At 47.1% G+C, this 22196-nt stretch overlaps 1 protein-coding gene across 1 annotated transcript in view; it reads left to right on the top strand.

The window, feature by feature from the left end:
- Positions 1–22196, top strand: part of LOC135057092 (zinc finger protein 850-like) — a 70688-nt gene that overhangs the window by 16488 nt on the left and 32004 nt on the right. The window contains exon 6 of the mRNA XM_063962992.1: positions 19928–21319. Coding sequence (XP_063819062.1) covers positions 19928–21319 — 1392 coding nt within the window. The remainder of the gene's footprint in view (positions 1–19927; positions 21320–22196) is intronic.

The raw sequence follows: 22196 nt of genomic DNA, 5'->3' as shown, positions 1-22196 counted from the left end.
GCTCTGTAACTGAGGTAATAAGAGGACTGTGATACCGCTCTGTAACTGAGGAAATAAGAGAACTGTGATACCACTCTGTAACCGAGGGAATAAGAGGACTACGATACCGTTCTGTAACTGAGGGAATAAGAGGACTGTGATACCACTCTGTAACTGAGGGAATAAGATAACTGTGATACTACTCTGTAACTGAGGGAACAAGAGGACTGCGATACCACTCTGTAACTGCGGGAATAAGAGGACTGTGATACCGCTCTGTAACTGAGGGAATAAGAGGACTGCGATACCACTCTGTAACTGAGGGAATAAGAGGACTGCGATACCACTCTGTAACTGAGGGAATAAGAGGACTGCGATACCACTCTGTAACTGCGGGAATAAGAGGACTGTGATACCACTCTGTAACTGAGAAAATAAGATGACTACGATACCGCTCTGTAACTGAGGGAACAAGAGGACTGCGATACCTCTCTGTAACTGAGGGAATAAGAGGACTATGATATCGCTCTGTAACTGAGGGAACAAGAGGACTGCGATACTGCTCTGTAACTGAGGGAACAAGAGGACTGCAATACTGCTCTGTAACTGAGGGAATAAAATGACTAAAATACCGTTCTGTAACTGAGGGAATAATAGGATTTTGGTTACCTACCAGTAAATCCTTTTCTCGTAGTCCGTAGATGATGCTGGGGTCCACATTAGTACCATGGGGTATAGACTGATCCACCAGGAGCCATTGGCACTTTAAGAGTTTGAGAGTGTGGGCTGGCTCCTCCCAGGGCCGGTGCTTCCATTAGGCAGCTGCCTATGGGCGCCAGGACCTGAAGGGACGGCCCGCTGAGGCTGCCTGGGGGAAAATGAAGGTCTTCTTCCAGACACCCAGTGATGGCAGACTGCACTCAGTCTGACGAGTGTGCGCCCGCCCATGTCTTTTCCTATTTGCCAGAGGTGGTCAGAGGTTGTGTCACTCCCCCCCCCCAAGTACCTGGCGCTCCTCCACTTCCGAGGGCAGGCTGGACAGCCACTTCCACCGACATCCCCCCTACATGATGACCGCGCTGATGGGTCCCTGCAGCTCTTCGGCCAGCACAGCAGCAGGGGCACCGACAGGAGACCCGTGGATACATGGTAAGTCAGAATGTGATTATGGCAGCTCCGGCGTTTCTTCCCTGGATGCTGGCCTGGCTCTGTAGTGCCAGCTTGCTGGGCCAGATTATAGGAAAGACAGGGCAGGGCGGTCATCCAGGCGATCCCACAATGTGGCAGCAGGGGGAATGCATTGCCGCGATTCTCGGGTGGAAAGGGGCCGGCCTAATTCCGTGACTTGCCCGCCCCATCAGAGACATCCCCTGATGCCTAGCAAGGCTGGAACAGGTAGTGTGTCTTTCCTCATCCCCCTCTCTCTTTCCCTCTCCCTCCCCCCCTCTCTCTCTCTTTCCCCCCTCTCCATCCCTCTATCCATCTCCCTATCGCTCCCCCTCTCTATCTCCCCCTCTCCTCTATCTCTCCCTTCTCTCTCCCTCTATCACTCCTCTCTCTCTCCCTCTATCACTCTTCTCTCTCTCCCTCTATCACTCTTCTCTCTCTCCCTCTATCACTCTTCTCTCTCTCCCTCTCACTCCTCTCTCTCTCTCCCTCTCACTCCTCTCTCTCTCCCTCTATCACTCTTCTCTCTCTCCCTCTATCACTCTTCTCTCTCTCCCTCTATCACTCTTCTCTCTCCCTCTCACTCCTCTCTCTCTCTCCCTCTCACTCCTCTCTCTCTCCCTCTATCACTCTTCTCTCTCTCCCTCTATCACTCTTCTCTCTCTCCCTCTCTCCCTCTTCTCTCTCTCCCTCTATCACTCTTCTCTCTCTCCCTCTATCACTCTTCTCTCTCTCCCTCTATCACTCTTCTCTCTCTCCCTCTATCACTCTTCTCTCTCCCTCTCACTCCTCTCTCTCTCTCCCTCTCACTCCTCTCTCTCTCCCTCTATCACTCTTCTCTCTCTCCCTCTATCACTCTTCTCTCTCTCCCTCTCTCCCTCTTCTCTCTCTCCCTCTATCACTCTTCTCTCTCTCCCTCTATCACTCTTCTCTCTCTCCCTCTATCACTCTTCTCTCTCCCTCTATCACTCCTCTCTCTCTCCCTCTATCACTCCTCTCTCTATCACTCTTCTCTCTCTCCCTCTCACTCCTCTCTCTCTCCCTCTCACTCCTCTCTCTCTCCCTCTCACTCCTCTCTCTCTCCCTCTATCACTCTTCTCTCTCTCCCTCTATCACTCTTCTCTCTCTCCCTCTCACTCCCTCTCACTCCTCTCTCTCTCCCTCTCACTCTTCTCTCTCTCCCTCTATCACTCTTCTCTCTCTCCCTCTATCACTCTTCTCTCTCTCCCTCTATCACTCTTCTCTCTCTCCCTCTATCACTCTTCTCTCTCTCCCTCTATCACTCTTCTCTCTCTCCCTCTATCACTCTTCTCTCTCTCCCTCTATCACTCCCCTCTCTCTCCCTCTCACTCCTCTCTCTCTCCCTCTCACTCCTCTCTCTCTCCCTCTCACTCCTCTCTCTCTCCCTCTATCACTCCTCTCTCTCTCCCTCTATCACTCCTCTCTCTCTCTCCCTCTCACTCCCCTCTCTCTCCCTCTATCACTCTTCTCTCTCCCTCTATCACTCTTCTCTCTCTCTCCCTCTATCACTCTTCTCTCTCTCCCTCTATCGATCCCCTCTCTCTCCCTCTATCGATCCCCTCTCTCTCCCTCTATCGATCCCCTCTCTCTCCCTCTATCGATCCCCTCTCTCTCCCTCTATCGATCCCCTCTCTCTCCCTCTATCGATCCCCTCTCTCTCCCTCTATCGATCCCCTCTCTCTCCCTCTATCGATCCCCTCCCTCTCTCCCTCTATCGATCCCCTCCCTCTCTCCCTCTATCGATCCCCTCTCTCTCTCTCCCTCTATCACTCCTCTCTCTCCCTCTATCACTCCTCTCTCTCCCTCTATCACTCCTCTCTCTCCCTCTATCGATCCCCTCTCTCTCTCTCTCCCTCTATCGATCCCCTCTCTCTCTCTATCGATCCCCTCTCTCTCTCTCCCTCTATCGATCCTCTCTCTCCCTCTATCGATCCCCTCTCTCTCTCTCTCTCCCTCTATCGATCCCCTCTCTCTCTCTATCGATCCCCTCTCTCTCTCCCTCTTTCGATCCTCTCTCTCTCTCTCTCCCTCTATCGATCCCCTCTCTCTCTCTCCCTCTATCGATCCCCCCTCTCTCTCTCTCCCTCTATCGATCCCCCCTCTCTCTCTCTCCCTCTATCGATCCCCTCTCTCTCTCCCTCTATCGATCCCCTCTCTCTCTCCCTCTGTCGCTCCCCTCTCTCTCCCTCTGTCGCTCCCCTCTCTCTCCCTCTGTCGCTCCCCTCTCTCTCCCTCCCCTCTCTCTCCCTCTATCCATCTCCGTATTGCTCCCCCTGTCTATCTCTCCCCACTCTCCCTCTATGGCTCCCCCCTCTCTCTCTCTCTCTCTCTCTCTCTCTCTCTCTCTCTCTCTCTCTCTCTCTCTCCATCTCTCTCCCTCTCTATCTCTCTCCCGCCCCCTCCATCTCTTTCTCTCTCTCTCCCATCCCGCTCTTTCTCTCCCTGATGCGCGCTCTCTCTGCCACTCACTATTCCACCCATCTCTTTTGCTCCCCCCTCTCTGTCTCCCTCCTTTCCTGACACCCTCTCTCTCCCACTTGCTCCCCTCCCTCTTTGTCTCTCTCTCCCTCTTCCTCTCACTGACACGCTATCTCTCCTCGACACCCTGTGTCTCACTCTAGCGCACTCGCCCCTCCCTCTCACTGGTTCTCCCCTCTCTCCCTGACACACGCTCTCTCTTGCTCTCCTCTCTCTCTCTCCCTGACACCATCTGTCTCTCTCCCACTCACTCCCCCTCCCTTTCCCTCTCTCCCTGACACTGTCTCTCTCCCTCCTTTCACTCCCCCTCACTCTCTCTTCCCTCTTATACCTCTTTCTCCATCACTCTTTCCCCCCTTTCTTTCCTTCTCTCTTCTCTAACACCCTCTTGTCGGGCACTCTTGTCTATGAAAAAATAGATTTAGTAAACACGTAACTCTTCTTAGTTCTAATTAGAATTGATATATGGTAGCCTCTGAGATTCCTTTTTCATGGGGCATAACTCTAGAAAGACATTTCTAGTGTTGGCGAAAATATCAGGGATAATTTTAAGAAATTTGAGTCCAATTACTCAATTCAAAACAGAGCACGCTGCTAACTCGACTGCTCTCCACAGCTGCCCGCTCTTCCTTCCTTCTATCCGGTCACAGCTGCGCGAGGACCCGCTCACTGCTGTCCACTGTGACTGTACATCACACACAGCAGGCAGCAGCGGCTCTCCAGAACCTCACCGGAACTTTGTTCTACCCCTCTCCAGCTCTATTCCTCTGCCCAAACCTCATCTCATCTCTCTACCTCTCCAATCCAAAGTGCTGTCATTGGATCATGTGTCAGCAGTGTCCCTGCACTGAATTTAATTAAATTCATCAGGGAAAATCTGACAATTTTTTTCTAATAGCAGACACTCTATATACCCCCGTCTCCTCTCTAGAGTGCCGGCTCTGCGGACACGGTCACTCTGTCACCACTGTGACCCTTTGCATGTGACAGAGCCGCAGCTGCCATACAGAGCTCATACACCGGGAGACCTTCTTTTCTATCACCCCTGACTGTACCCATGCATGGTTTTATTGAGGTAGATACTGTACATCACTGAATCTAAACTAATCAGTAATATTTTCACTGCACAACTTATACATTGTACACATCTATGCGGCAGACTTATTTTGAACTGTACTTTAATGATTCTGATTTGTTTCTTTCATTACCCTTACACAGCAGTATTGTATCACATTAAGTTTTACATTGACACATTGTTAGCCAGTTCAGCAACACACTATTGTTTGTTACCAGATAGAGGGAATCTGTTAGCCATTAACATCCAGGTTATTGAGATGGACTGCATATGCCTCTCATGTATTTTGTGACTGTGTGTGTGTGTGTGTGTGTGTGTGTGTGTGTGTGTGTGTGTGTGTGTGTGTGTGTAAATAGCTTCGGCCTAATATAGTGTCAGTCTGACCTATAATTGATGAATCTCCTTATATCAAAGCATCCAGCTTTTTATTATCTATATCTCAGGTTCTGGACAATTTTATACCAGTATCAGACTGTCATTATATTTATATAGGACTGCCTATATGTTTTGAATTGAGTCATTGAACTCCAATTTCTTGTGTTATGGCCGATGTGAAATTTATCTGAGAGCTATCATATATCTATTCTAATTATAACTAATAAAAGTAAAATTTTAACTAATTCCATTTTTTCATAGACAAGAGTGCACAACAAAAGAGTTTCTTTCTGTCATTTTTCTGTTAATACTATATTTACTCTCTGGATGCACCTCCACCTGCTATATGAAATATACGCTAGTTATTTGATGTCTTTTTGATGTGGACTGTTCTTTGACCCCTCTCTAACTACTTTGACTTAAATTGCTGTGCTCGCTGACTGTTTCCCAAAACCTCCCCTCTCCTTGGTTGAGACCCTCTCTCTCCCTGATACCCTCTCTCTCTCTCTCTCTCTCTCTCTCTCTCTCTCTCTCTCCCTCTCCCGCGCTCTTCATTTCTCTCTCTCTCTCTCTCTCTCTCTCTCTCTCTCTCTCTCTCTCTCTCTCTCCCTCTGACACCCTTTCTCTCTCTCTCTATTTGACACCCTCTTTCACTATCTCACTGTTCTCTTTCTCCCTGATACAGTCTCTCTCACTCATCCCCCCCCTCTCTCTCTCCCTTGCTCCCCCCTCTTTTTCTCTCTCCCTGAAACCCTCTTTTTCTCTCTCTCCTCCCCGTTCTGTCTTACATCCAACCCTCACACACCGTGACTCACCCCTCTTACCTTTCCTAGATGGAAAGAGGGTATTGGGAGGGGAGGGGAGGGCAGTAGGCAGAAGTTTTGCCTAGGGTGTTGAGAAACCTTGCACCGGCCGTGGCTCCTCCCTCTATGCTCTTCCTACCAGACTCAGTCTAGAAACTCTGCCCAAGGAGACGGACATCTTCGAGAGAAGGATTTTATACAGTTAGTGGCGAGAGTCATACCAGCTCACACATACAAGGCACATCAAGCTAACTAGCTTGAAACTCAGCAACCACTGAAACATTACTTACCAAGTAATGGTAAGTACTCAACTAAAACAAAGTTGTACTGAACCAAATAACTATAGCAGGAAAACAAAGCGCTGGGCGGGCGCCCAGCATCCTCTACGGACTACAAGAAAAGGATTTACCGGTAGGTACCAAAATCCTATTTTCTCTTACGTCCTAGAGGATGCTGGGGTCCATATTAATACCATGGGGATGTACCAAAGCTCCCAGAATGGGAGGGAAAGCGCGGAGGCTCCTGCAGGACTGACTGACCAAACTTCAGGTCCTCAGAGGCCAAATTATCGAACTTGTAGAACTTTGCAAACGTGTTCGACCCAGACCAAGTTGCTGCTCGGCAAAGTTGTAACGCCGAGACACCCCGGGCAGCCGCTCAGGTAGACCCCACCTTACGAGTAGAGTGGGCCTTAACAGACGTAGGACACGGCAAGCCTGCCGTAGAATACGTATGCTTGATAGTGAACCTGATCCAGCGAGAGAGAGAGTCTGCTTAGAAGCAGGATACCCAAGTTTCTTGGGATCATATAGGACAGAGTCCGATTTTCTGTGACAAGCAGTCCTATTCACATGGATTTTCAGAGCCCTTACAACAGCCAAGGACTTTGACGAAAATGAGGAGTCAGTAGTAACCGGCACCACAAAGGGTTGGTTGATATGAAATTTCAACACAAACTTCGGAAGAAACTACTGATGTGTCCGGAGCTCAGCTCTATCTACATGGAAGATCAAGTATGGGCTTTTACAGGACAAAGGAGGTCATTCCGAGTTTATAGCTCGTTAGCTAGTTTTAGCAGCCGTGCAAACGCTATGCCACCGCCCACTGGGGAGTGTAATTTAGCTTAGCAGAAGTATGAACGCATGTGCAGCCGAGCTCTGCAAAAACAATTTGTGCAGTTTCAGAGTAGCTCAAAACGTACCCAGCGCTTGCGATAACTTCAGCCTATTCGTGTCCGGATTTGACATCACACAGCCGCCTAGCCACGCCTGCGTTTTCCCTGGCATGCCTGCATTTTTCCAAACACTCCCTGAAAATGGTCAGTTTACACCCAGGAACGCCCCCTTCATGTCAATCACTCTGTGGGCGTCAATATGACTTAAATCTTCGCTAGAGACTGAGGAAAACCACATCATTCATTGTACCCATACTTTGCACGTGCACATTGCGGGGCATACGCATAAATGCCATTTTTTGCCCTCATCGCTGCGCTGCGAAAAATTCACAGCAAGCGATCAACACGAAATAACCCCCAAAGCCCCCAACTCCGACACACGTCTAACAGAAGCTAAAGCCAACAAAGTGACAGCCTTCCACATAAGAAATTTGACCTCAACCTCCTGTAGAGGCTCAAACCAGTCAGATTGGAGATACTGCAACACCACGTTAAGATCCCATGGCGCCATAGGGGGCACATAGGGAGGTTGGATGTGCAGAACTCCCTTCAAAAAGGTCTGAACTCAGGGAGGGCAGCCAATTGTTTCTGGAAGAAAATGTATAAGGCCAAAATCTGTACCTTCACAGATTCCAACCTCAGGCCCATATCCATCACAGCTTGTATGAAGAGGAGAAACCATCCCAGTTGAAAATCCACCGTAGGAAATTTATTGGACTCACACCAAGACACATATTTTTTCCAAATACGATGGTAATGTTTAGACGTTACTCCATTCCTAGCCTGTATCAGGGTAGGAATAACCTTGTCCGGAATGCCCTTCCGAGCTAGAATCAGGCGTTCAACCTTCATGCCGTCAAACGTAGCCGTGGTAAGTCTTGATAGGCGACCGGACCCTCCTGCAGCAGATCCTCCCGAATAGAAAGAGTCCTCGGCTCTTCTTGCAGTAGATCCAGAAGCTCCACGTACCAAGCCCTTCTTGGCCAGTCTGGAGCAATGAGGATCGCTTGAACCCTTGTTCTCCTTATGAGCTTTAGAACTCTTGGGATAAGTGGAAGAGGTGGAAACACGTACACCAACTGGAACACCCACGGAGACACTAGGGCGTCCACTTCCACTGCTTGTAGGTCCCTCGACCTGGAACAATAACGCTGAAGCTTCTTGTTGAGCCGAGAGGCCATCATGTCTATTTGGGGTACCCCCAAAGGTCTGTTATTTCTTTGAACAGCTCCGGATGGAGGCCCCACTCCCCTGGATGGAGGTCGTGTCTGCTGAGGAAGTCTGATTCCCAGTTGTCCACTTCCGGAATGAAGATTGCTGACAGTGCCAACGCATGTTTTTCTGCTCAGAGGATGATTCTTGTCACCTCTAGCATTGCAGCTCTGCTCTTCGTTCCGCCCTGTCGGTTTATGTAAGCCACTGTCGTTACATCGTCCGACTGCACTTGACTGGCCCGATTTCTTAGAAGATGGGCCGCCTGAAGAAGACCGTTGTATACGGATCTCAGTTCCAGAATGTTGATCGGTAGGCCTGCTTCCAGATTTGACCACCTTCCTTGGAAGGTTTCCTCTTGAGTGACTGCGCCCCAGCCCTGGAGGCTTGCATCTGTGGTTAGAAGGATCCAGTCCCGAATAACGAATCTGCGGCCCTCCAGAGGGTGAGGCAATTGGAGCCACCAGAGGAGTGAAATCCTGCCCTTTGGCAACAGACATATTCTCAGGTGCATGTGTAGCTGAGATCCCGACCACTTGTCCAGGAGGTCCAACTGGAAGGACCGAGCATGAAACCTCCCATACTGGAGAGCCTCGTAAGAGGCCACCATCTTTCCCAGAAGGCGAATGCATTGATGAACCGACACCCAGGCTGGTTTCAGGACATCCTGGACCATTGTTTGTATCACCAACGCTTTTTCCTGTGGAAGAAACACCCTCTGCACTTCCGTGTCGAGGATCATTCCCAGAAAGGACAACCTCCTGGTGGGTTCCAAATGTGATTTTAGAAGATTCAGAATCCAAACGTGGACTCTGAGTAGGTGGGTCGTGAGAACAATGGACTGCAAAAGCTTCTCCTTGGACGATGCTTTTATCAGAAAATTGTCCAGATATGGAATGATGTTTACCCCTTGCTTGCGGAGGAGAACCATCATCTCCGCCATCACTTTGGTGAATACCCTCGGTGTTGTGGAGAGGCCGAATGGCAGAACCTGGAACTGAAAATGACAGTCCAACAATGCAAAGCAGAGATAAGCCTGATGCGGCAGCCAAATCGGAATGTGGAGGTACGCATCCTTGATATCAAGGGATACCAGGAATTCCCCCTCTTCCAGACCTGATATCACCACCCTTAGAGACTCCATTTTGAACTTGAACTCCTTCAGAAAGGGGTTTAGCAATTTTAGGTTCAGAATGGGTCTGACCGAACCATCCGGTTCCGGTGCCACGAAAATGTTTGAATAGTAATCTTTGTTTTGCATATGAGGTGGTACTGGCACAATGACCTGTGCCTCCACCAACTTCTGGATGGCTTCTTGCAGGACAGTCCTGTCTGCCAGCAGAGCTGGCAAGCCTGATTTGAAAAATCGGTGAGGAGGAAGATTTTGAAATTCCAGCCTGTACCCCTGGGACACAATATCTTGCACCCAGGGATCCAGGCCGGATAACACCCAGACATGACTGAAATGCCTGAGTCTCGCTCCCACCGGCCCCACCTTCGGGGCGTGCAGTCCACCGTCATGCGGAGGACTTTGGTATACCTGAAGCAGGTTTCTGTTCCTGGGAACCTGCAGCAGCAGGTTTCTTGGACTTGGGCTGACCTCACCGAAAGCAGGTGTTGGACGGCCTGGCCTTTCTGGGTTTGGCAGCCTGAAAGGACTGTGACGTAGTTGAAGAAAAGGGTTTCTTCGGAGCAGGTGTAGCTGAGGGAAGAAAAGGTGACTTACCCGCTGTAGCCGTGGAGATCCACGCATCTAGCGCTTCCCCAAAGAGAGCCCGACCTGTATAGGGTAGGGACTCCACACTTCTCCTGGATTCCGTGTCAGCAGACCACTGACTCAGCCACAGTTCTCGACGAGCGGAGGCAGACATGGAAGAAATTCCTGCAGCCATGGAACCCAGGTCTTTCATGGATTCCACCAGAAATCCTGCCGAATCCTGAATGTGACGCAAAAACAATTCAACATCACATTTATCCATAGTATCCAAATCTTCACGTAACGTGCCTGACCACTTTACTATAGCTTTTGCAATCCAAGCACTGGCAATAGTGGGATGTAGTATTGCCCCTGAAGCCGTGTACATGGATTTGAGCGTATTATTAATTTTACGATCAGCCGGCTCTTTAAAGGCGGTAGATCCTGGAACAGGTAAAACCACCTTTTTTGAGAGTCTGGATACCGACGCGTCAACAATGGGTGGGTTTTCCCATTTTTTCCTATCGACCTCAGGGAAAGGGAAAGTCACCTGGGCCCTTTTAGGTATCTGGAATTTTTTCTCTGGGTTTTCCCAAACCTTTTCAAAAATAGCAGTTCATTCTTTTGACGCAGGGAAGGTTAGTGAGGCTTTCTTATTTTCCGTGAAGTAAGCCTCCTCAACCTGCTCGGGTGGTGTATCAGCAATATTCAACACATCCCTAATGGCCGCTATCATCAACTGCACCTCTTTTGCAAGAGATGCTGCCCCCGCAACACGTCCCTGTCACCTTCCGCAGTGTCAGAATCAGTATCTGTGTCGTCTTGCATGATCTGTGCAAGAGCACGTTTTTGGGAATATACAGCGGGGGGCCCTGAGGTACCAGAACTGGGCCAGACTGCCATAGAGTTCTGTAAAGCGTGAGTTGCTGATTAATTTTGTGCAACCCTGTTAGAAATCAGTTTTGATAGAGGATAACCACTCAGGCTCCCTTGCTGGTATCTGTGCTAAACCAGTGGAATCCTGATTACATGGAATGGGATCATCCTGAGAGGACATATCCTCTGCAGCATATGACACAGAGTCCCTGGACATAGCTTAATGGAGACCACAGACACTCCACACACAGGGGAGGACAGAGTTTCACCCCCAAAAATGGCAAGAGACACAGAGATTGGAGCCAACCCACACACCGCGCTTTTAAGGTAATGGGAGACCCTCTACCAGCACTGACTGTGTACCATAATAGGTTACACAGTCTTTATGCAGCCTCCCCCCCCCCCCCTACTTCTACAACCCCCTGTTACCGTGAGAGATAGCTGGAGTTGCTGTGGAGGGACTTGCTCTTCCTGGACAGCGCTGTGCAGGCAGGAAAATGGCGCTGAATGCTGCTAGGTCCGCACTGGAAGCTTCTCTCCCAAAATGGCGCTGCCTTACCGCTCTTCACAAGGATTATACTGGAATGAGGTAAATGCTGGCTTAGATCCACCGACCCCGACAGGTTTGCTGACCAGTGCAGAGTTCAGGCGCTGGCTCAGGGCTCCCCTCACAGCGCCACACTAAGTACTGCTGAGCCTCCGGAGCGCAGTTAGTACTGCGATCCCACCCTGTTGCTGCCATCTTCACACTGGCCCCCTGCTTGCTAGGGGGGTCAGTGACTCACTCGCCATCAATCTTCTGGCTCTGTAAGGGGGTGGCAGCATGCTGCTGGGGTGAGTGATCTCCTCTGGCGGGGGAACGATTTATCCCCTCTGGAGCTCAGTGTCCTGTCAGCGAAGATATCGGCTCAGACCCTGCAGGACGGACACCACTCCCCCCCCTAGTCCCACGAAGCAGGGAGGCTGTTGCCAGCAGCCTCCCTGTAAAATAATAAACTCTAAAAAAAAACCTTTTTACTAAAGAAGCTCTGTAGAGCTCCCCTAGCTGTGAACGGCTCCTCCGAGCACATTTTCTAAACTGAGTCTGGTAGGAGGGGCATAGGAGGAGCCAGCCCACACTCTCAAACTCTTAAATTGCCAATGGCTTCTGGTGTACTTGTCTATACCCCATGGTACTAATGTGGACCCCAGCATCCTCTAGGACGTAATAGAAAAGAGGACTACATCACCACTCTGTAACTGAGGCAATAAGAGGACTGCAATACTGCTCTGTAATTGAGGTAATAAGAGGATTGCGATACGTCTCTGTAACTGAGGGAATAAGAGGACTGTGATACTACTCTGTAACTGAGGGAATAAGAGCTCTACAATATCGCTCTGTAACTGAGGGAATAAGAGGACTGTGATACCACTCTGTATCTGAGGGAATAAGAGGACTGCGATACCACTCTGTATCTGAGGGAATAAGAGCTCTATAATATCGCTCTGTAACTGAGGGAATAAGAGGACTGCGATACTACTCTGTAACTGAGGGAATAAGAGGACCGTGATACTACTCTGTAACTGAGGGAATAAGAGCTCTATAATATCGCTCTGTAACTGAGGGAATAAAAGGACTGTGATACCACTCTGTACCTGAGGGAATAAGAGTTCTATGATACTGCTCTGTAACTGAGGGAATAAGAGGTCTATGATACTGCTCTGTAACTGAGGGAATAAGAGGACTGTGATACTACTCTGTAACTGAGGGAATAAAAGGACTGCGATACCACTCTGTATCTGAGGGAATAAGAGGTCTGTGATACTGCTCTGTAACTGAGGGAATAAGAGGACTGTGATACCACTCTGTAACTGAGGTAATAAGAGGACTGTGATACCTCTCTGTAACTGAGGGAATAAGAGGACTGCAATACCACTCTGTATCTGAGGGAATAAGGAGTCTATAATACCGCTCTGTAACTAAGGGAATAAGGAATATGATACCGCTCTGTAACTGAGGGAACAAGAGGACTGTGATACCGCTCTGTAACTGAGGAAATAAGAGAACTGTGATACCACTCTGTAACCGAGGGAATAAGAGGACTACGATACCGTTCTGTAACTGAGGGAATAAGAGGACTGTGATACCGCTCTGTAACTGAGGGAATAAGAGGACTGTGATACCGCTCTGTAACTGAGGGAATAAGAGGACTGTGATACCGCTCTGTAACTGAGGGAATAAGAGGACTATGATACCGCTCTGTAACTGAGGGAATGAGGACTGTGATACCGCTCTGTAACTAAGGGAATAAGGAATATGATACCGCTCTGTAACTGAGGGAAAAAGAGGACTGTGATACCGCTCTGTAACTGAGGGAATAAGATGACTGTGATACCGATCTGTAACTGAGGAAATAAGAGAACTGTGATACCACTCTGTAACCGAGGGAATAAGAGGACTACGATACCGTTCTGTAACTGAGGGAATAAGAGGACTGTGATACCGCTCTGTAACTGAGGGAATAAGAGGACTGTGATACCGCTCTGTAACTGAGGGAATAAGAGGACTGTGATATCGCTCTGTAACTGAGGGAATAAGAGGACTGTGATACCACTCTGTAACTGAGGTAATAAGAGGACTGTGATACCGCTCTGTAACTGAGGGAATAAGAGGAATATGATACCGCTCTGTATCTGAGGGAATAAGAGGACTGTGATACGTCTCTGTAACTGAGGGAATAAGAGGACTGTGATACCGCTCTGTAACTGAAGGAATAAGAGGACTGTGATACTGCTCTGTAACTGAGGGAATAAGAGGAATATGATACCGCTCTCTAACTGAGGGAATAAGAGGACTGTGATACCGCTGTCACGAATCTGCATTCTCCATCGCATCACTACTGTGGAACTACAGGTTCCAGCAGTTCAGTTCTGTTCCAGTTCTCGTTTTCAGTCCTCTGCAGCCTGGAGTACATAGTGCTTCAACTAATCCACAGCTGATCTGAGCACCTAATCCAGCGGGGTGTGTTCTCACAGATGCAACATCCAATCATCACAGACCAGTGGGTATAAACTTCAGTTCCTGTCTCAATCTCATCTCCTTGGACAATGCGTCACATTCTGTGAACGGGCGGCTCCTGTTTGCAGTCCCCTGTCTGCAGAGATACCCCTGTGTATTGGACCTGTGGAACTACAGGTCTCAGCAGTTCCAGTTCCGTTTCCAGGTTCCAGGTTCCAGCTCTCTTGCACGTCACATTCTGTGAACAGGCGTCTCCTGTTTGCAGTCATCTGTCTGCAGAGATACCCCTGTGTATTGGACCTGTGGAACTACAGGTCTCAGCAGTTCCAGTTCCGTTTCTAGTTCCAGGTTCCAGCTCTCTTGCACGTCACATTCTGTGAACAGGCGTCTCCTGTTTGCAGTCATCTGTCTGCAGAGATACCCCTGTGTATTGGACCTGTGGAACTACAGGTCTCAGCAGTTCCAGTTCCGTTTCTAGTTCCAGGTTCCAGCTCTCTTGCACGTCACATTCTGTGAACAGGCGTCTCCTGTTTGCAGTCCTCTGTCTGCAGAGATACCCCTGTGTATTGGACCTGTGGAACTACAGGTCCCAGCAGTTCCAGGTTCCAGTCTGCAATTCTTTGTTTCCAGCAGTTTTCTATTTCTGGCATCTCCAAGTCATCTCCCTGTTCCAGTGTTCCTGTGGAACTACAAACTCCAGCCACAGCCAGCCACAATCCACCAGCAGTAAGAGACTGTTTTATCATTATCTACCTGTGCACTCATTATCAGTTACCATCTGTGCATCTCAGCAGTTAACATCTATTTGCTTAGAGACTGTCTCCTGCTTAAGCCCGTTAGGCTATCTGGACTTGTGCTTCATAGAGACTGTACAGTTATCAGAGTTCTGTTTTTCCAAAGTTATTTCATCCTGAGTTATACTGAGACTGTGTGCTTTTTACAATTTCCGGAGTTCTGTTATTTTCAATCATAGTTACCAGTGACTTTTGAATATATATTTCCTGTTTTTTCTGGTTTTGCATTCCACTGCACCTGTTATTCAATTGCTTTGTGATCCCTGTGACATAATAAATATCAGCGCCTATGCGCAGGACTATTCTTCCGTCTCCTCGTGTATTACGTCACACCAACACTGACCCACTAGCGCCCCCGCCGGGGACAGACAAAGTTACAGAATCCTGACAACCGCTCTGTAACTGAGGAAATAAGAGGTCTATGATACCGCTCTGTAACTGAGGGAATAAGAGGACTATAATACAGCTCTGTAACTGAGGGAATGAGGACTGTGATACCGCTCTGTAACTGAGGAAATAGGAGGACTGTGATACAGCTCTGTAACTGAGGGAATAAGAGGTCTATGATACCGCTCAGTAACTGAGGAAATAGGAGGACTATGATACCGCTCGGTAACTGAGGGAACAAGAGGACTGTGATACCGCTCTCTTAACTGAGGGAATAAGAGGACTATGATACCACTCTGTAACTGAGGAAATAGGAGGACTGTGATACAGCTCTGTAACTGAGGGAATAAGAGGACTATGATACCACTCTGTAACTGCGGGAATAAGGAATATGATACCGCTCTGTAACTGAGGGAATAAGAGGAATATGATACCGCTCTGTAACTGAGGGAATAAGAGGACTGTGATACCGCTCTGTAACTGAGGAAATAGGAGGACTATGATACCGCTCTGTAACTGAGGGAATGAGGACTGTGATACCGCTCTGTAACTAAGGGAATAAGGAATATGATACCGCTCTGTAACTGAGGGAATGAGGACTGTGATACCGCTCTGTAACTAAGGGAATAAGGAATATGATACCGCTCTGTAACTGAGGGAACAAGAGGACTGTGATACCGCTCTGTAACTGAGGAAATAAGAGAACTGTGATACCACTCTGTAACCGAGGGAATAAGAGGACTACGATACCGTTCTGTAACTGAGGGAATAAGAGGACTGTGATACCGCTCTGTAACTGAGGGAATAAGAGGACTGTGATACCGCTCTGTAACTGAGGGAATAAGAGGACTGTGATACCGCTCTGTAACTGAGGGAATAAGAGGACTGTGATACCGCTCTGTAACTGAGGGAATAAGAGGACTGTGATACAGCTCTGTAACTGAGGGAATAAGAGGACTGTGATACCGCTCTGTAACTGAGGAAATAGGAGGACTATGATACCGCTCTGTAACTGAGGGAATGAGGACTGTGATACCGCTCTGTAACTAAGGGAATAAGGAATATGATACCGCTCTGTAACTGAGGGAATAAGAGGACTGTGATACCGCTCTGTAATTGGGGGAATAAGAGGACTACGACACCGCTCCGTAACTGAGGGAATAAGAGGACTACAACACCGCTCTGTAACTGAGGGAATAAGAGGTCTATGATACCCCTCTGTAATTGAGGTAATAAGAGGACTGCGATATGTCTCAGTAACTGAGGTAATAAGAGGACTGTGGTATCACTCTAACTGAGGGAATAAGAGGACTGTGATACTACTCTGTAACTGAGGGAATAAGAGGACTGCAATACCACTCTGTATCTGAGGGAATAAGGAGTCTATAATACCGCTCTGTAACTGAGGGAATAAGAGGACTGTGATACCACTCTGTAACTGAGGGAATAAGAGAACTGTGATACTGCTCTGTAACTGAGGGAATAAGAGGACTGTGATATCGCTCTGTAACTGAGGGAATAAGAGGACTGCGATACCACTCTGTAACTGAGGGAATAAGAGGTCTATGATACTGCTCTGTAACTGAGGGAATGAGGACTGTGATACTGCTCTGTAACTGAGGGAATAAGAGGACTGTGATACTACTCTGTAACTGAGGGAATAAGAGCTCTATAATATCGCTCTGTAACTGAGGGAATAAAAGGACTGTGATACCACTCTGTACCTGAGGGAATAAGAGTTCTATGATACTGCTCTGTAACTGAGGGAATAAGAGGTCTATGATACTGCTCTGTAACTGAGGGAATAAGAGGACTGTGATACTACTCTGTAACTGAGGGAATAAGAGGACTGTGATACTACTCTGTAACTGAGGGAATAAAAGGACTGCGATACCACTCTGTATCTGAGGGATTAAGAGGTATGTGATACTGCTCTGTAACTGAGGGAATAAGAGGACTGTGATACCGCTCTGTAACTGAGGAAATAAGAGGAATATGATACCGCTCTGTAACTGAGGGAATAAGAGGACTGTGATGTGTCTCTGTAACTGAGGGAATGAGGACTGTGATACCGCTCTGTAACTGAGGGAATAAGAGGACTGTGATACCGCTCTGTATCTGAGGGAATAAGAGGACTGTGATACCGCTCTGTATCTGAGGGAATAAGAGGACTGTGATACCGCTCTGTATCTGAGGGAATAAGAGGACTGTGATACTACTCTGTAACTGAGGGAATAAGAGCTCTATAATATCGCTCTGTAACTGAGGGAATTTAAGGACTGTGATACCACTCTGTAACTGAGGGAATAAGAGGACTGTGATACCGCTCTGTAACTGAGGTAATAAGAGGACTGTGATACCGCTCTGTAACTGAGGGAATAAGAGGTCTATGATACAGCTCTGTAACTGAGGAAATAGGAGGACTATGATACCGCTTTGTAACTGAGGGAATAAGAGGACTGTGATACCGCTCTGTAACTGAGGGAATAAGGAATATGATACCGCTCGGTAACTGAGGGAATAAGAGGACTGTGATACCGCTCTGTATCTGAGGGAATAAGAGGACTGTGATACAGCTCTGTAACTGAGGAAATAGGAGGACTATGATACCGCTCTGTAACTGAGGAAATAGGAGGACTATGATACCGCTCTGTAACTGAGGGAATAAGAGGACTATGATACCGCTCTGTAACTGAGGGAATAAGAGGACTGTGATACTACTCTGTAACTGAGGGAATAAGAGGACTGCAATACCACTCTGTATCTGATAGAATAAGGGGTCTATAATACCGCTCTGTAACTGAGGGAATAAGAGGACTGTGATACCACTCTGTAACTGAGGGAATAAGAGAACTGTGATACTGCTCTGTAACTGAGGGAATAAGAGAACTGTGATACCGCTCTGTAACTGAGGGAATAAGAGAACTGTGATACCACTCTGTAACTGAGGGAATAAGAGGACTGTGATACCGCTCTGTAACTGAGGGAATAAGAGGACTGTGATACTGCTCTGTAACTGAGGGAATAAGAGGACTGCAATACCACTCTGTAACTGAGGGAATAAGAGGACTGTGATACCGCTCTGTAACTGAGGAAATAGGAGGACTATGATACCGCTCTGTAACTGAGGGAATAAGAGGACTGTGATACCGCTCTGTAACTGAGGAAATAAGAGGACTGTGATACCACTCTGTAACTGAGGGAATAAGAGGTCTATGATACAGCTCTGTAACTGAGGAAATAGGAGGACTATGATACCGCTCTGTAACTGAGGGAATAAGAGGACTGTGATACCGCTCTGTAACTGAGGGAATAAGGAATATGATACCGCTCTGTAACTGAGGGAATAAGAGGACTGTGATACCGCTCTGTATCTGAGGGAATAAGAGGACTGTGATACGTCTCTGTAACTAAGGGAATAAGGAATATGATACCGCTCTGTAACTGAGGGAATAAGAGGACTGTGATACCGCTCTGTAATTGAGGGAATAAGAGAACTACGACACCGCTCCGTAACTGAGGGAATAAGAGGACTACGACACCGCTCTGTAACTGAGGGAATAAGAGGTCTATGATACCCCTCTGTAATTGAGGTAATAAGAGGACTGCGATATGTCTCAGTAACTGAGGTAATAAGAGGACTGTGGTATCACTCTAACTGAGGGAATAAGAGGACTGTGATACTACTCTGTAACTGAGGGAATAAGAGGACTGCAATACCACTCTGTATCTGATGGAATAAGAGGACTGTGATACTGCTCTGTAACTGAGGGAATAAGAGGACTGTGATACCACTCTGTAACTGAGGGAATAAGAGGACTGTGATACTGCTCTGTAACTGAGGGAATAAGAGGACTGCAATACTGCTCTGTAACTGAGGGAATAAGAGGACTGTGATACCGCTCTGTAACCGAGGGAATAAGAGGAATATGATACTGCTCTGTAACTGAGGGAATAAGAGGATTTATACCACTCTGTAACAGTAACTGCATTATTAAAGTAGATAAGAACCAATAGGCCCATCTAGTGTGCCCCATTGTTATTTTTTATCAGTTATTTATATAGTGCGCACATACTCCGCAGCGCTTTACTGAGAATATTTGCCCATTTGCATCAGTCCCTGCCCCAGTGGAGCTTACAATCTATATTCCCTACCACATGTAAATGCACACACATACACACTAGGGTTAATTTTGTTTGGAGCCAATTAACCTACAAGTATATTTTTGGATTGTGGGCGGAACCGGAGTACCCGCAAGCATGGGAAGAATATATAAACTCCACACAGTTACCGCCATGGTGGAAATGGAACCCATGACCTCACTGCTGTGAGGCAGTAATGCTAACCATTACACTGTCCGTGCTGCCCATATTGTTACCTCAAACCCTATTTGTTCATCATTTCTTTGTACGTCTATCCTTATGTGTACTCCCATGCCTGTTTAAATTGCTCTACTGTCTTAGCCTCTACCACCTCCGATGGGAGGCTATTCCACTTGTCCACTACACTTTCTGTGAAGTAATTTTTCATCAAATTTACCATGATCCTCCCTCCCTCCAGTCTCGACGCATGTCCTCTTTTCTAATGCTTCTCCTAATTTGAAGAATATCTCCCTCCTGTACCTTGGTAAAACCCTTGATATATTTAAAAGTTTCTATCCTATCCCCCCTGCATACCTTGGCACTCTGATGGGGACCCAGCCACACTCTCAAAAAACTTCCCGTTTTCTTTTTCTTCTCCAGTATTATGTTTTAGTGTGAAAGGCAGCACTCAAAGTATTCCGCATGAGGTTGTACTAAGCACAAATCTTTGCGCATAGGGGGTGAAATGAAATATTGATTAATGATGCCTATGTTGTAAGATACTTGACTACTTGTTTTATTTCTACCAGATGGGCGCAATACAAAGAATACCTCGGAGGAACATTGCATTTGGTCTCCAGGTTGTAAATTAGAAGATATCGCACGAGGGTCTTCAGACGAAAACCACCTTTCCCTGAATATACATCCAGCGCTTCACAGTGCAAATATATCATCTGATCTCTCTATTCTTGAAGAGTGCTCTCCTGGTGACTCAAATATTGCTTCACATAGTAAAGATCATAGCGGTGATGCAGTAATTTCTTCTTCTGAGTATGGGAAATGTTTTACACACAAATCATCTCTTGTTAGACGTCAGCAATGTCACACAGATGAAAATCCATTTGCATGCTCTGAGTGTGGGAAATGTTTTACACGCAAATCACATCTTGTTAGACATGAGAGATGTCACACAGGTGAGAAACCATTTCCATGCCCCGAGTGTGGGAAATGTTTTACAGAGAAATCAAATCTTCTTGCACATCAACGACGTCACACAGGTGAGAAGCTATTTGAATGCTCTCAGTGTGGGAAATGTTATACACAGAAATCATATCTTGTTATACATCAGATAACTCACACAGGTGAGAAGCCATTTGCATGCTCTGAGTGTGGGAAATGTTATACACAGAAATCATATCTTGTTATACATCAGAGAACTCACACAGGTAAGAAGTCATTTGCATGTACTGAGTGTGGGAAATGTTTTACACAGAAATCACATCTGGTTATACATCAGAGACGTCACACAGGTGAGAAACCATTTCCATGTTCTGAGTGTGGGAAATGTTTTACACAGAAATCACATCTTGTTATACATGAGAGAAATCACACAGGTGAGAGGCCATTTCCATGCTCTGAGTGTGGGAAATGTTTTACACAGAAATCACATCTTGTTATACATGAGAGAAGTCACACAGGTGAGAGGCCATTTGCATGTTCCGAGTGCGGGAAATGTTTTAAAGATAAATCTGGCCTTTGTACACACACACAATTTCACACAGATGTGAAACCATTTCCGTGTTCTAATTGTGATAAGTATTTTACTCAGAAATCATCTCTTGTTACACATCAGAGAATTCACACAGGTGAGAAGCCTTTTCCATGCTCTGAGTGTGGGAAATGTTTTACACAGGCATCATCTCTTGTTACACATAAGAGTAGTCACACAGGTGAGAAGCCATTTCCATGCTCTGAGTGTGGGAAATGTTTTACACGGAAATTACATTGTGTTATACATGAGAGAAGTCACACAGGAGAAAAGCCATTTCCATGCTCTGAGTGTGGGAAATGTTTTACACATAAATCATCTCTTGTTATGCATGAGAGAAGTCACACAGGTGAGAAGCCATTTACATGCTCTGAGTGTGGGAAATGTTTTACACAGACATCATCTCTTCGTAGACATGAGAAGTCACATAGATGAGAACCAGCTATTTTAAGACATCAGATAGTCACAGTTGAATTTCTTTGGTAGACAAGAAACGATGTAGCATTAATATTTACATGTAAGAAAAGTTATAACATTTGTTTATTTAGCACCTTTTTCACTATAAAGTGTTGCTAACACATTGCGCATAGGCCAAAAGCCGTTGAGGGCAGCTCTTAACATACGATTTTTAGCAGTAGCAGTTTTAAGAAAATGGCAATTTCAGTCTCAATAGCGATCCACGCTGATTGAGGTCCCAAATCCCATATCACACACATTATTGTTTTATTTTTAACCTTTGTTGGAGAAAACCAGAGTAATCAGTGGCAAGCTAAACAAGCAAGAAGAGAACACACAAACTCCACACAAATAGTGCCTTGGTAAGGATCATATCTGAAGCAGCAGTTGTAACCACTATGCAGCCATGAATAGTAATAGTTCTTCCTTTGAATATATGATGAAAGCAGGCATAATTAAATGTGCAGAGTGTATTCAGATCAGCGGCACTGCTATGGGGGTAGTGAATGCCCCCTAATATGAAACTTGTTTCCAGTGGTGGCTTCAGGGGGACAGGATCAACCAAACCCTCACGTTACCATTACTAGCAACACAGTCAGAGGGAGGGGTCTGGTGTGAGGGTGGGGCTACACAGCACATGGTACAGCTCTGGCCCCTGTATACACTATGGTAGATAGAAGGGGGGGGGGGAGCAGCCGCAGAGTAGCCAATATGCTGCCTGTTGTATAAGAGGGAGGGGGCACTGTATTGTGTATGTGTGTGACCATCTAATTATGGGCCTAATTCAGACCTGATCGCTCGCTAGGCTTTTTTTGCAGTCCTGCGTTCACATAGTCGCTGCCCATAGGGGAGTG

The sequence above is a fragment of the Pseudophryne corroboree genome, chromosome 3 (genome assembly GCF_028390025.1).
Source record: "Pseudophryne corroboree isolate aPseCor3 chromosome 3, aPseCor3.hap2, whole genome shotgun sequence".
Taxonomy (NCBI): domain Eukaryota; kingdom Metazoa; phylum Chordata; class Amphibia; order Anura; family Myobatrachidae; genus Pseudophryne; species Pseudophryne corroboree.
The sequence above is the reverse complement of the archived record's forward strand: the minus strand, read 5'-3'. Positions and strand labels throughout refer to the sequence as shown.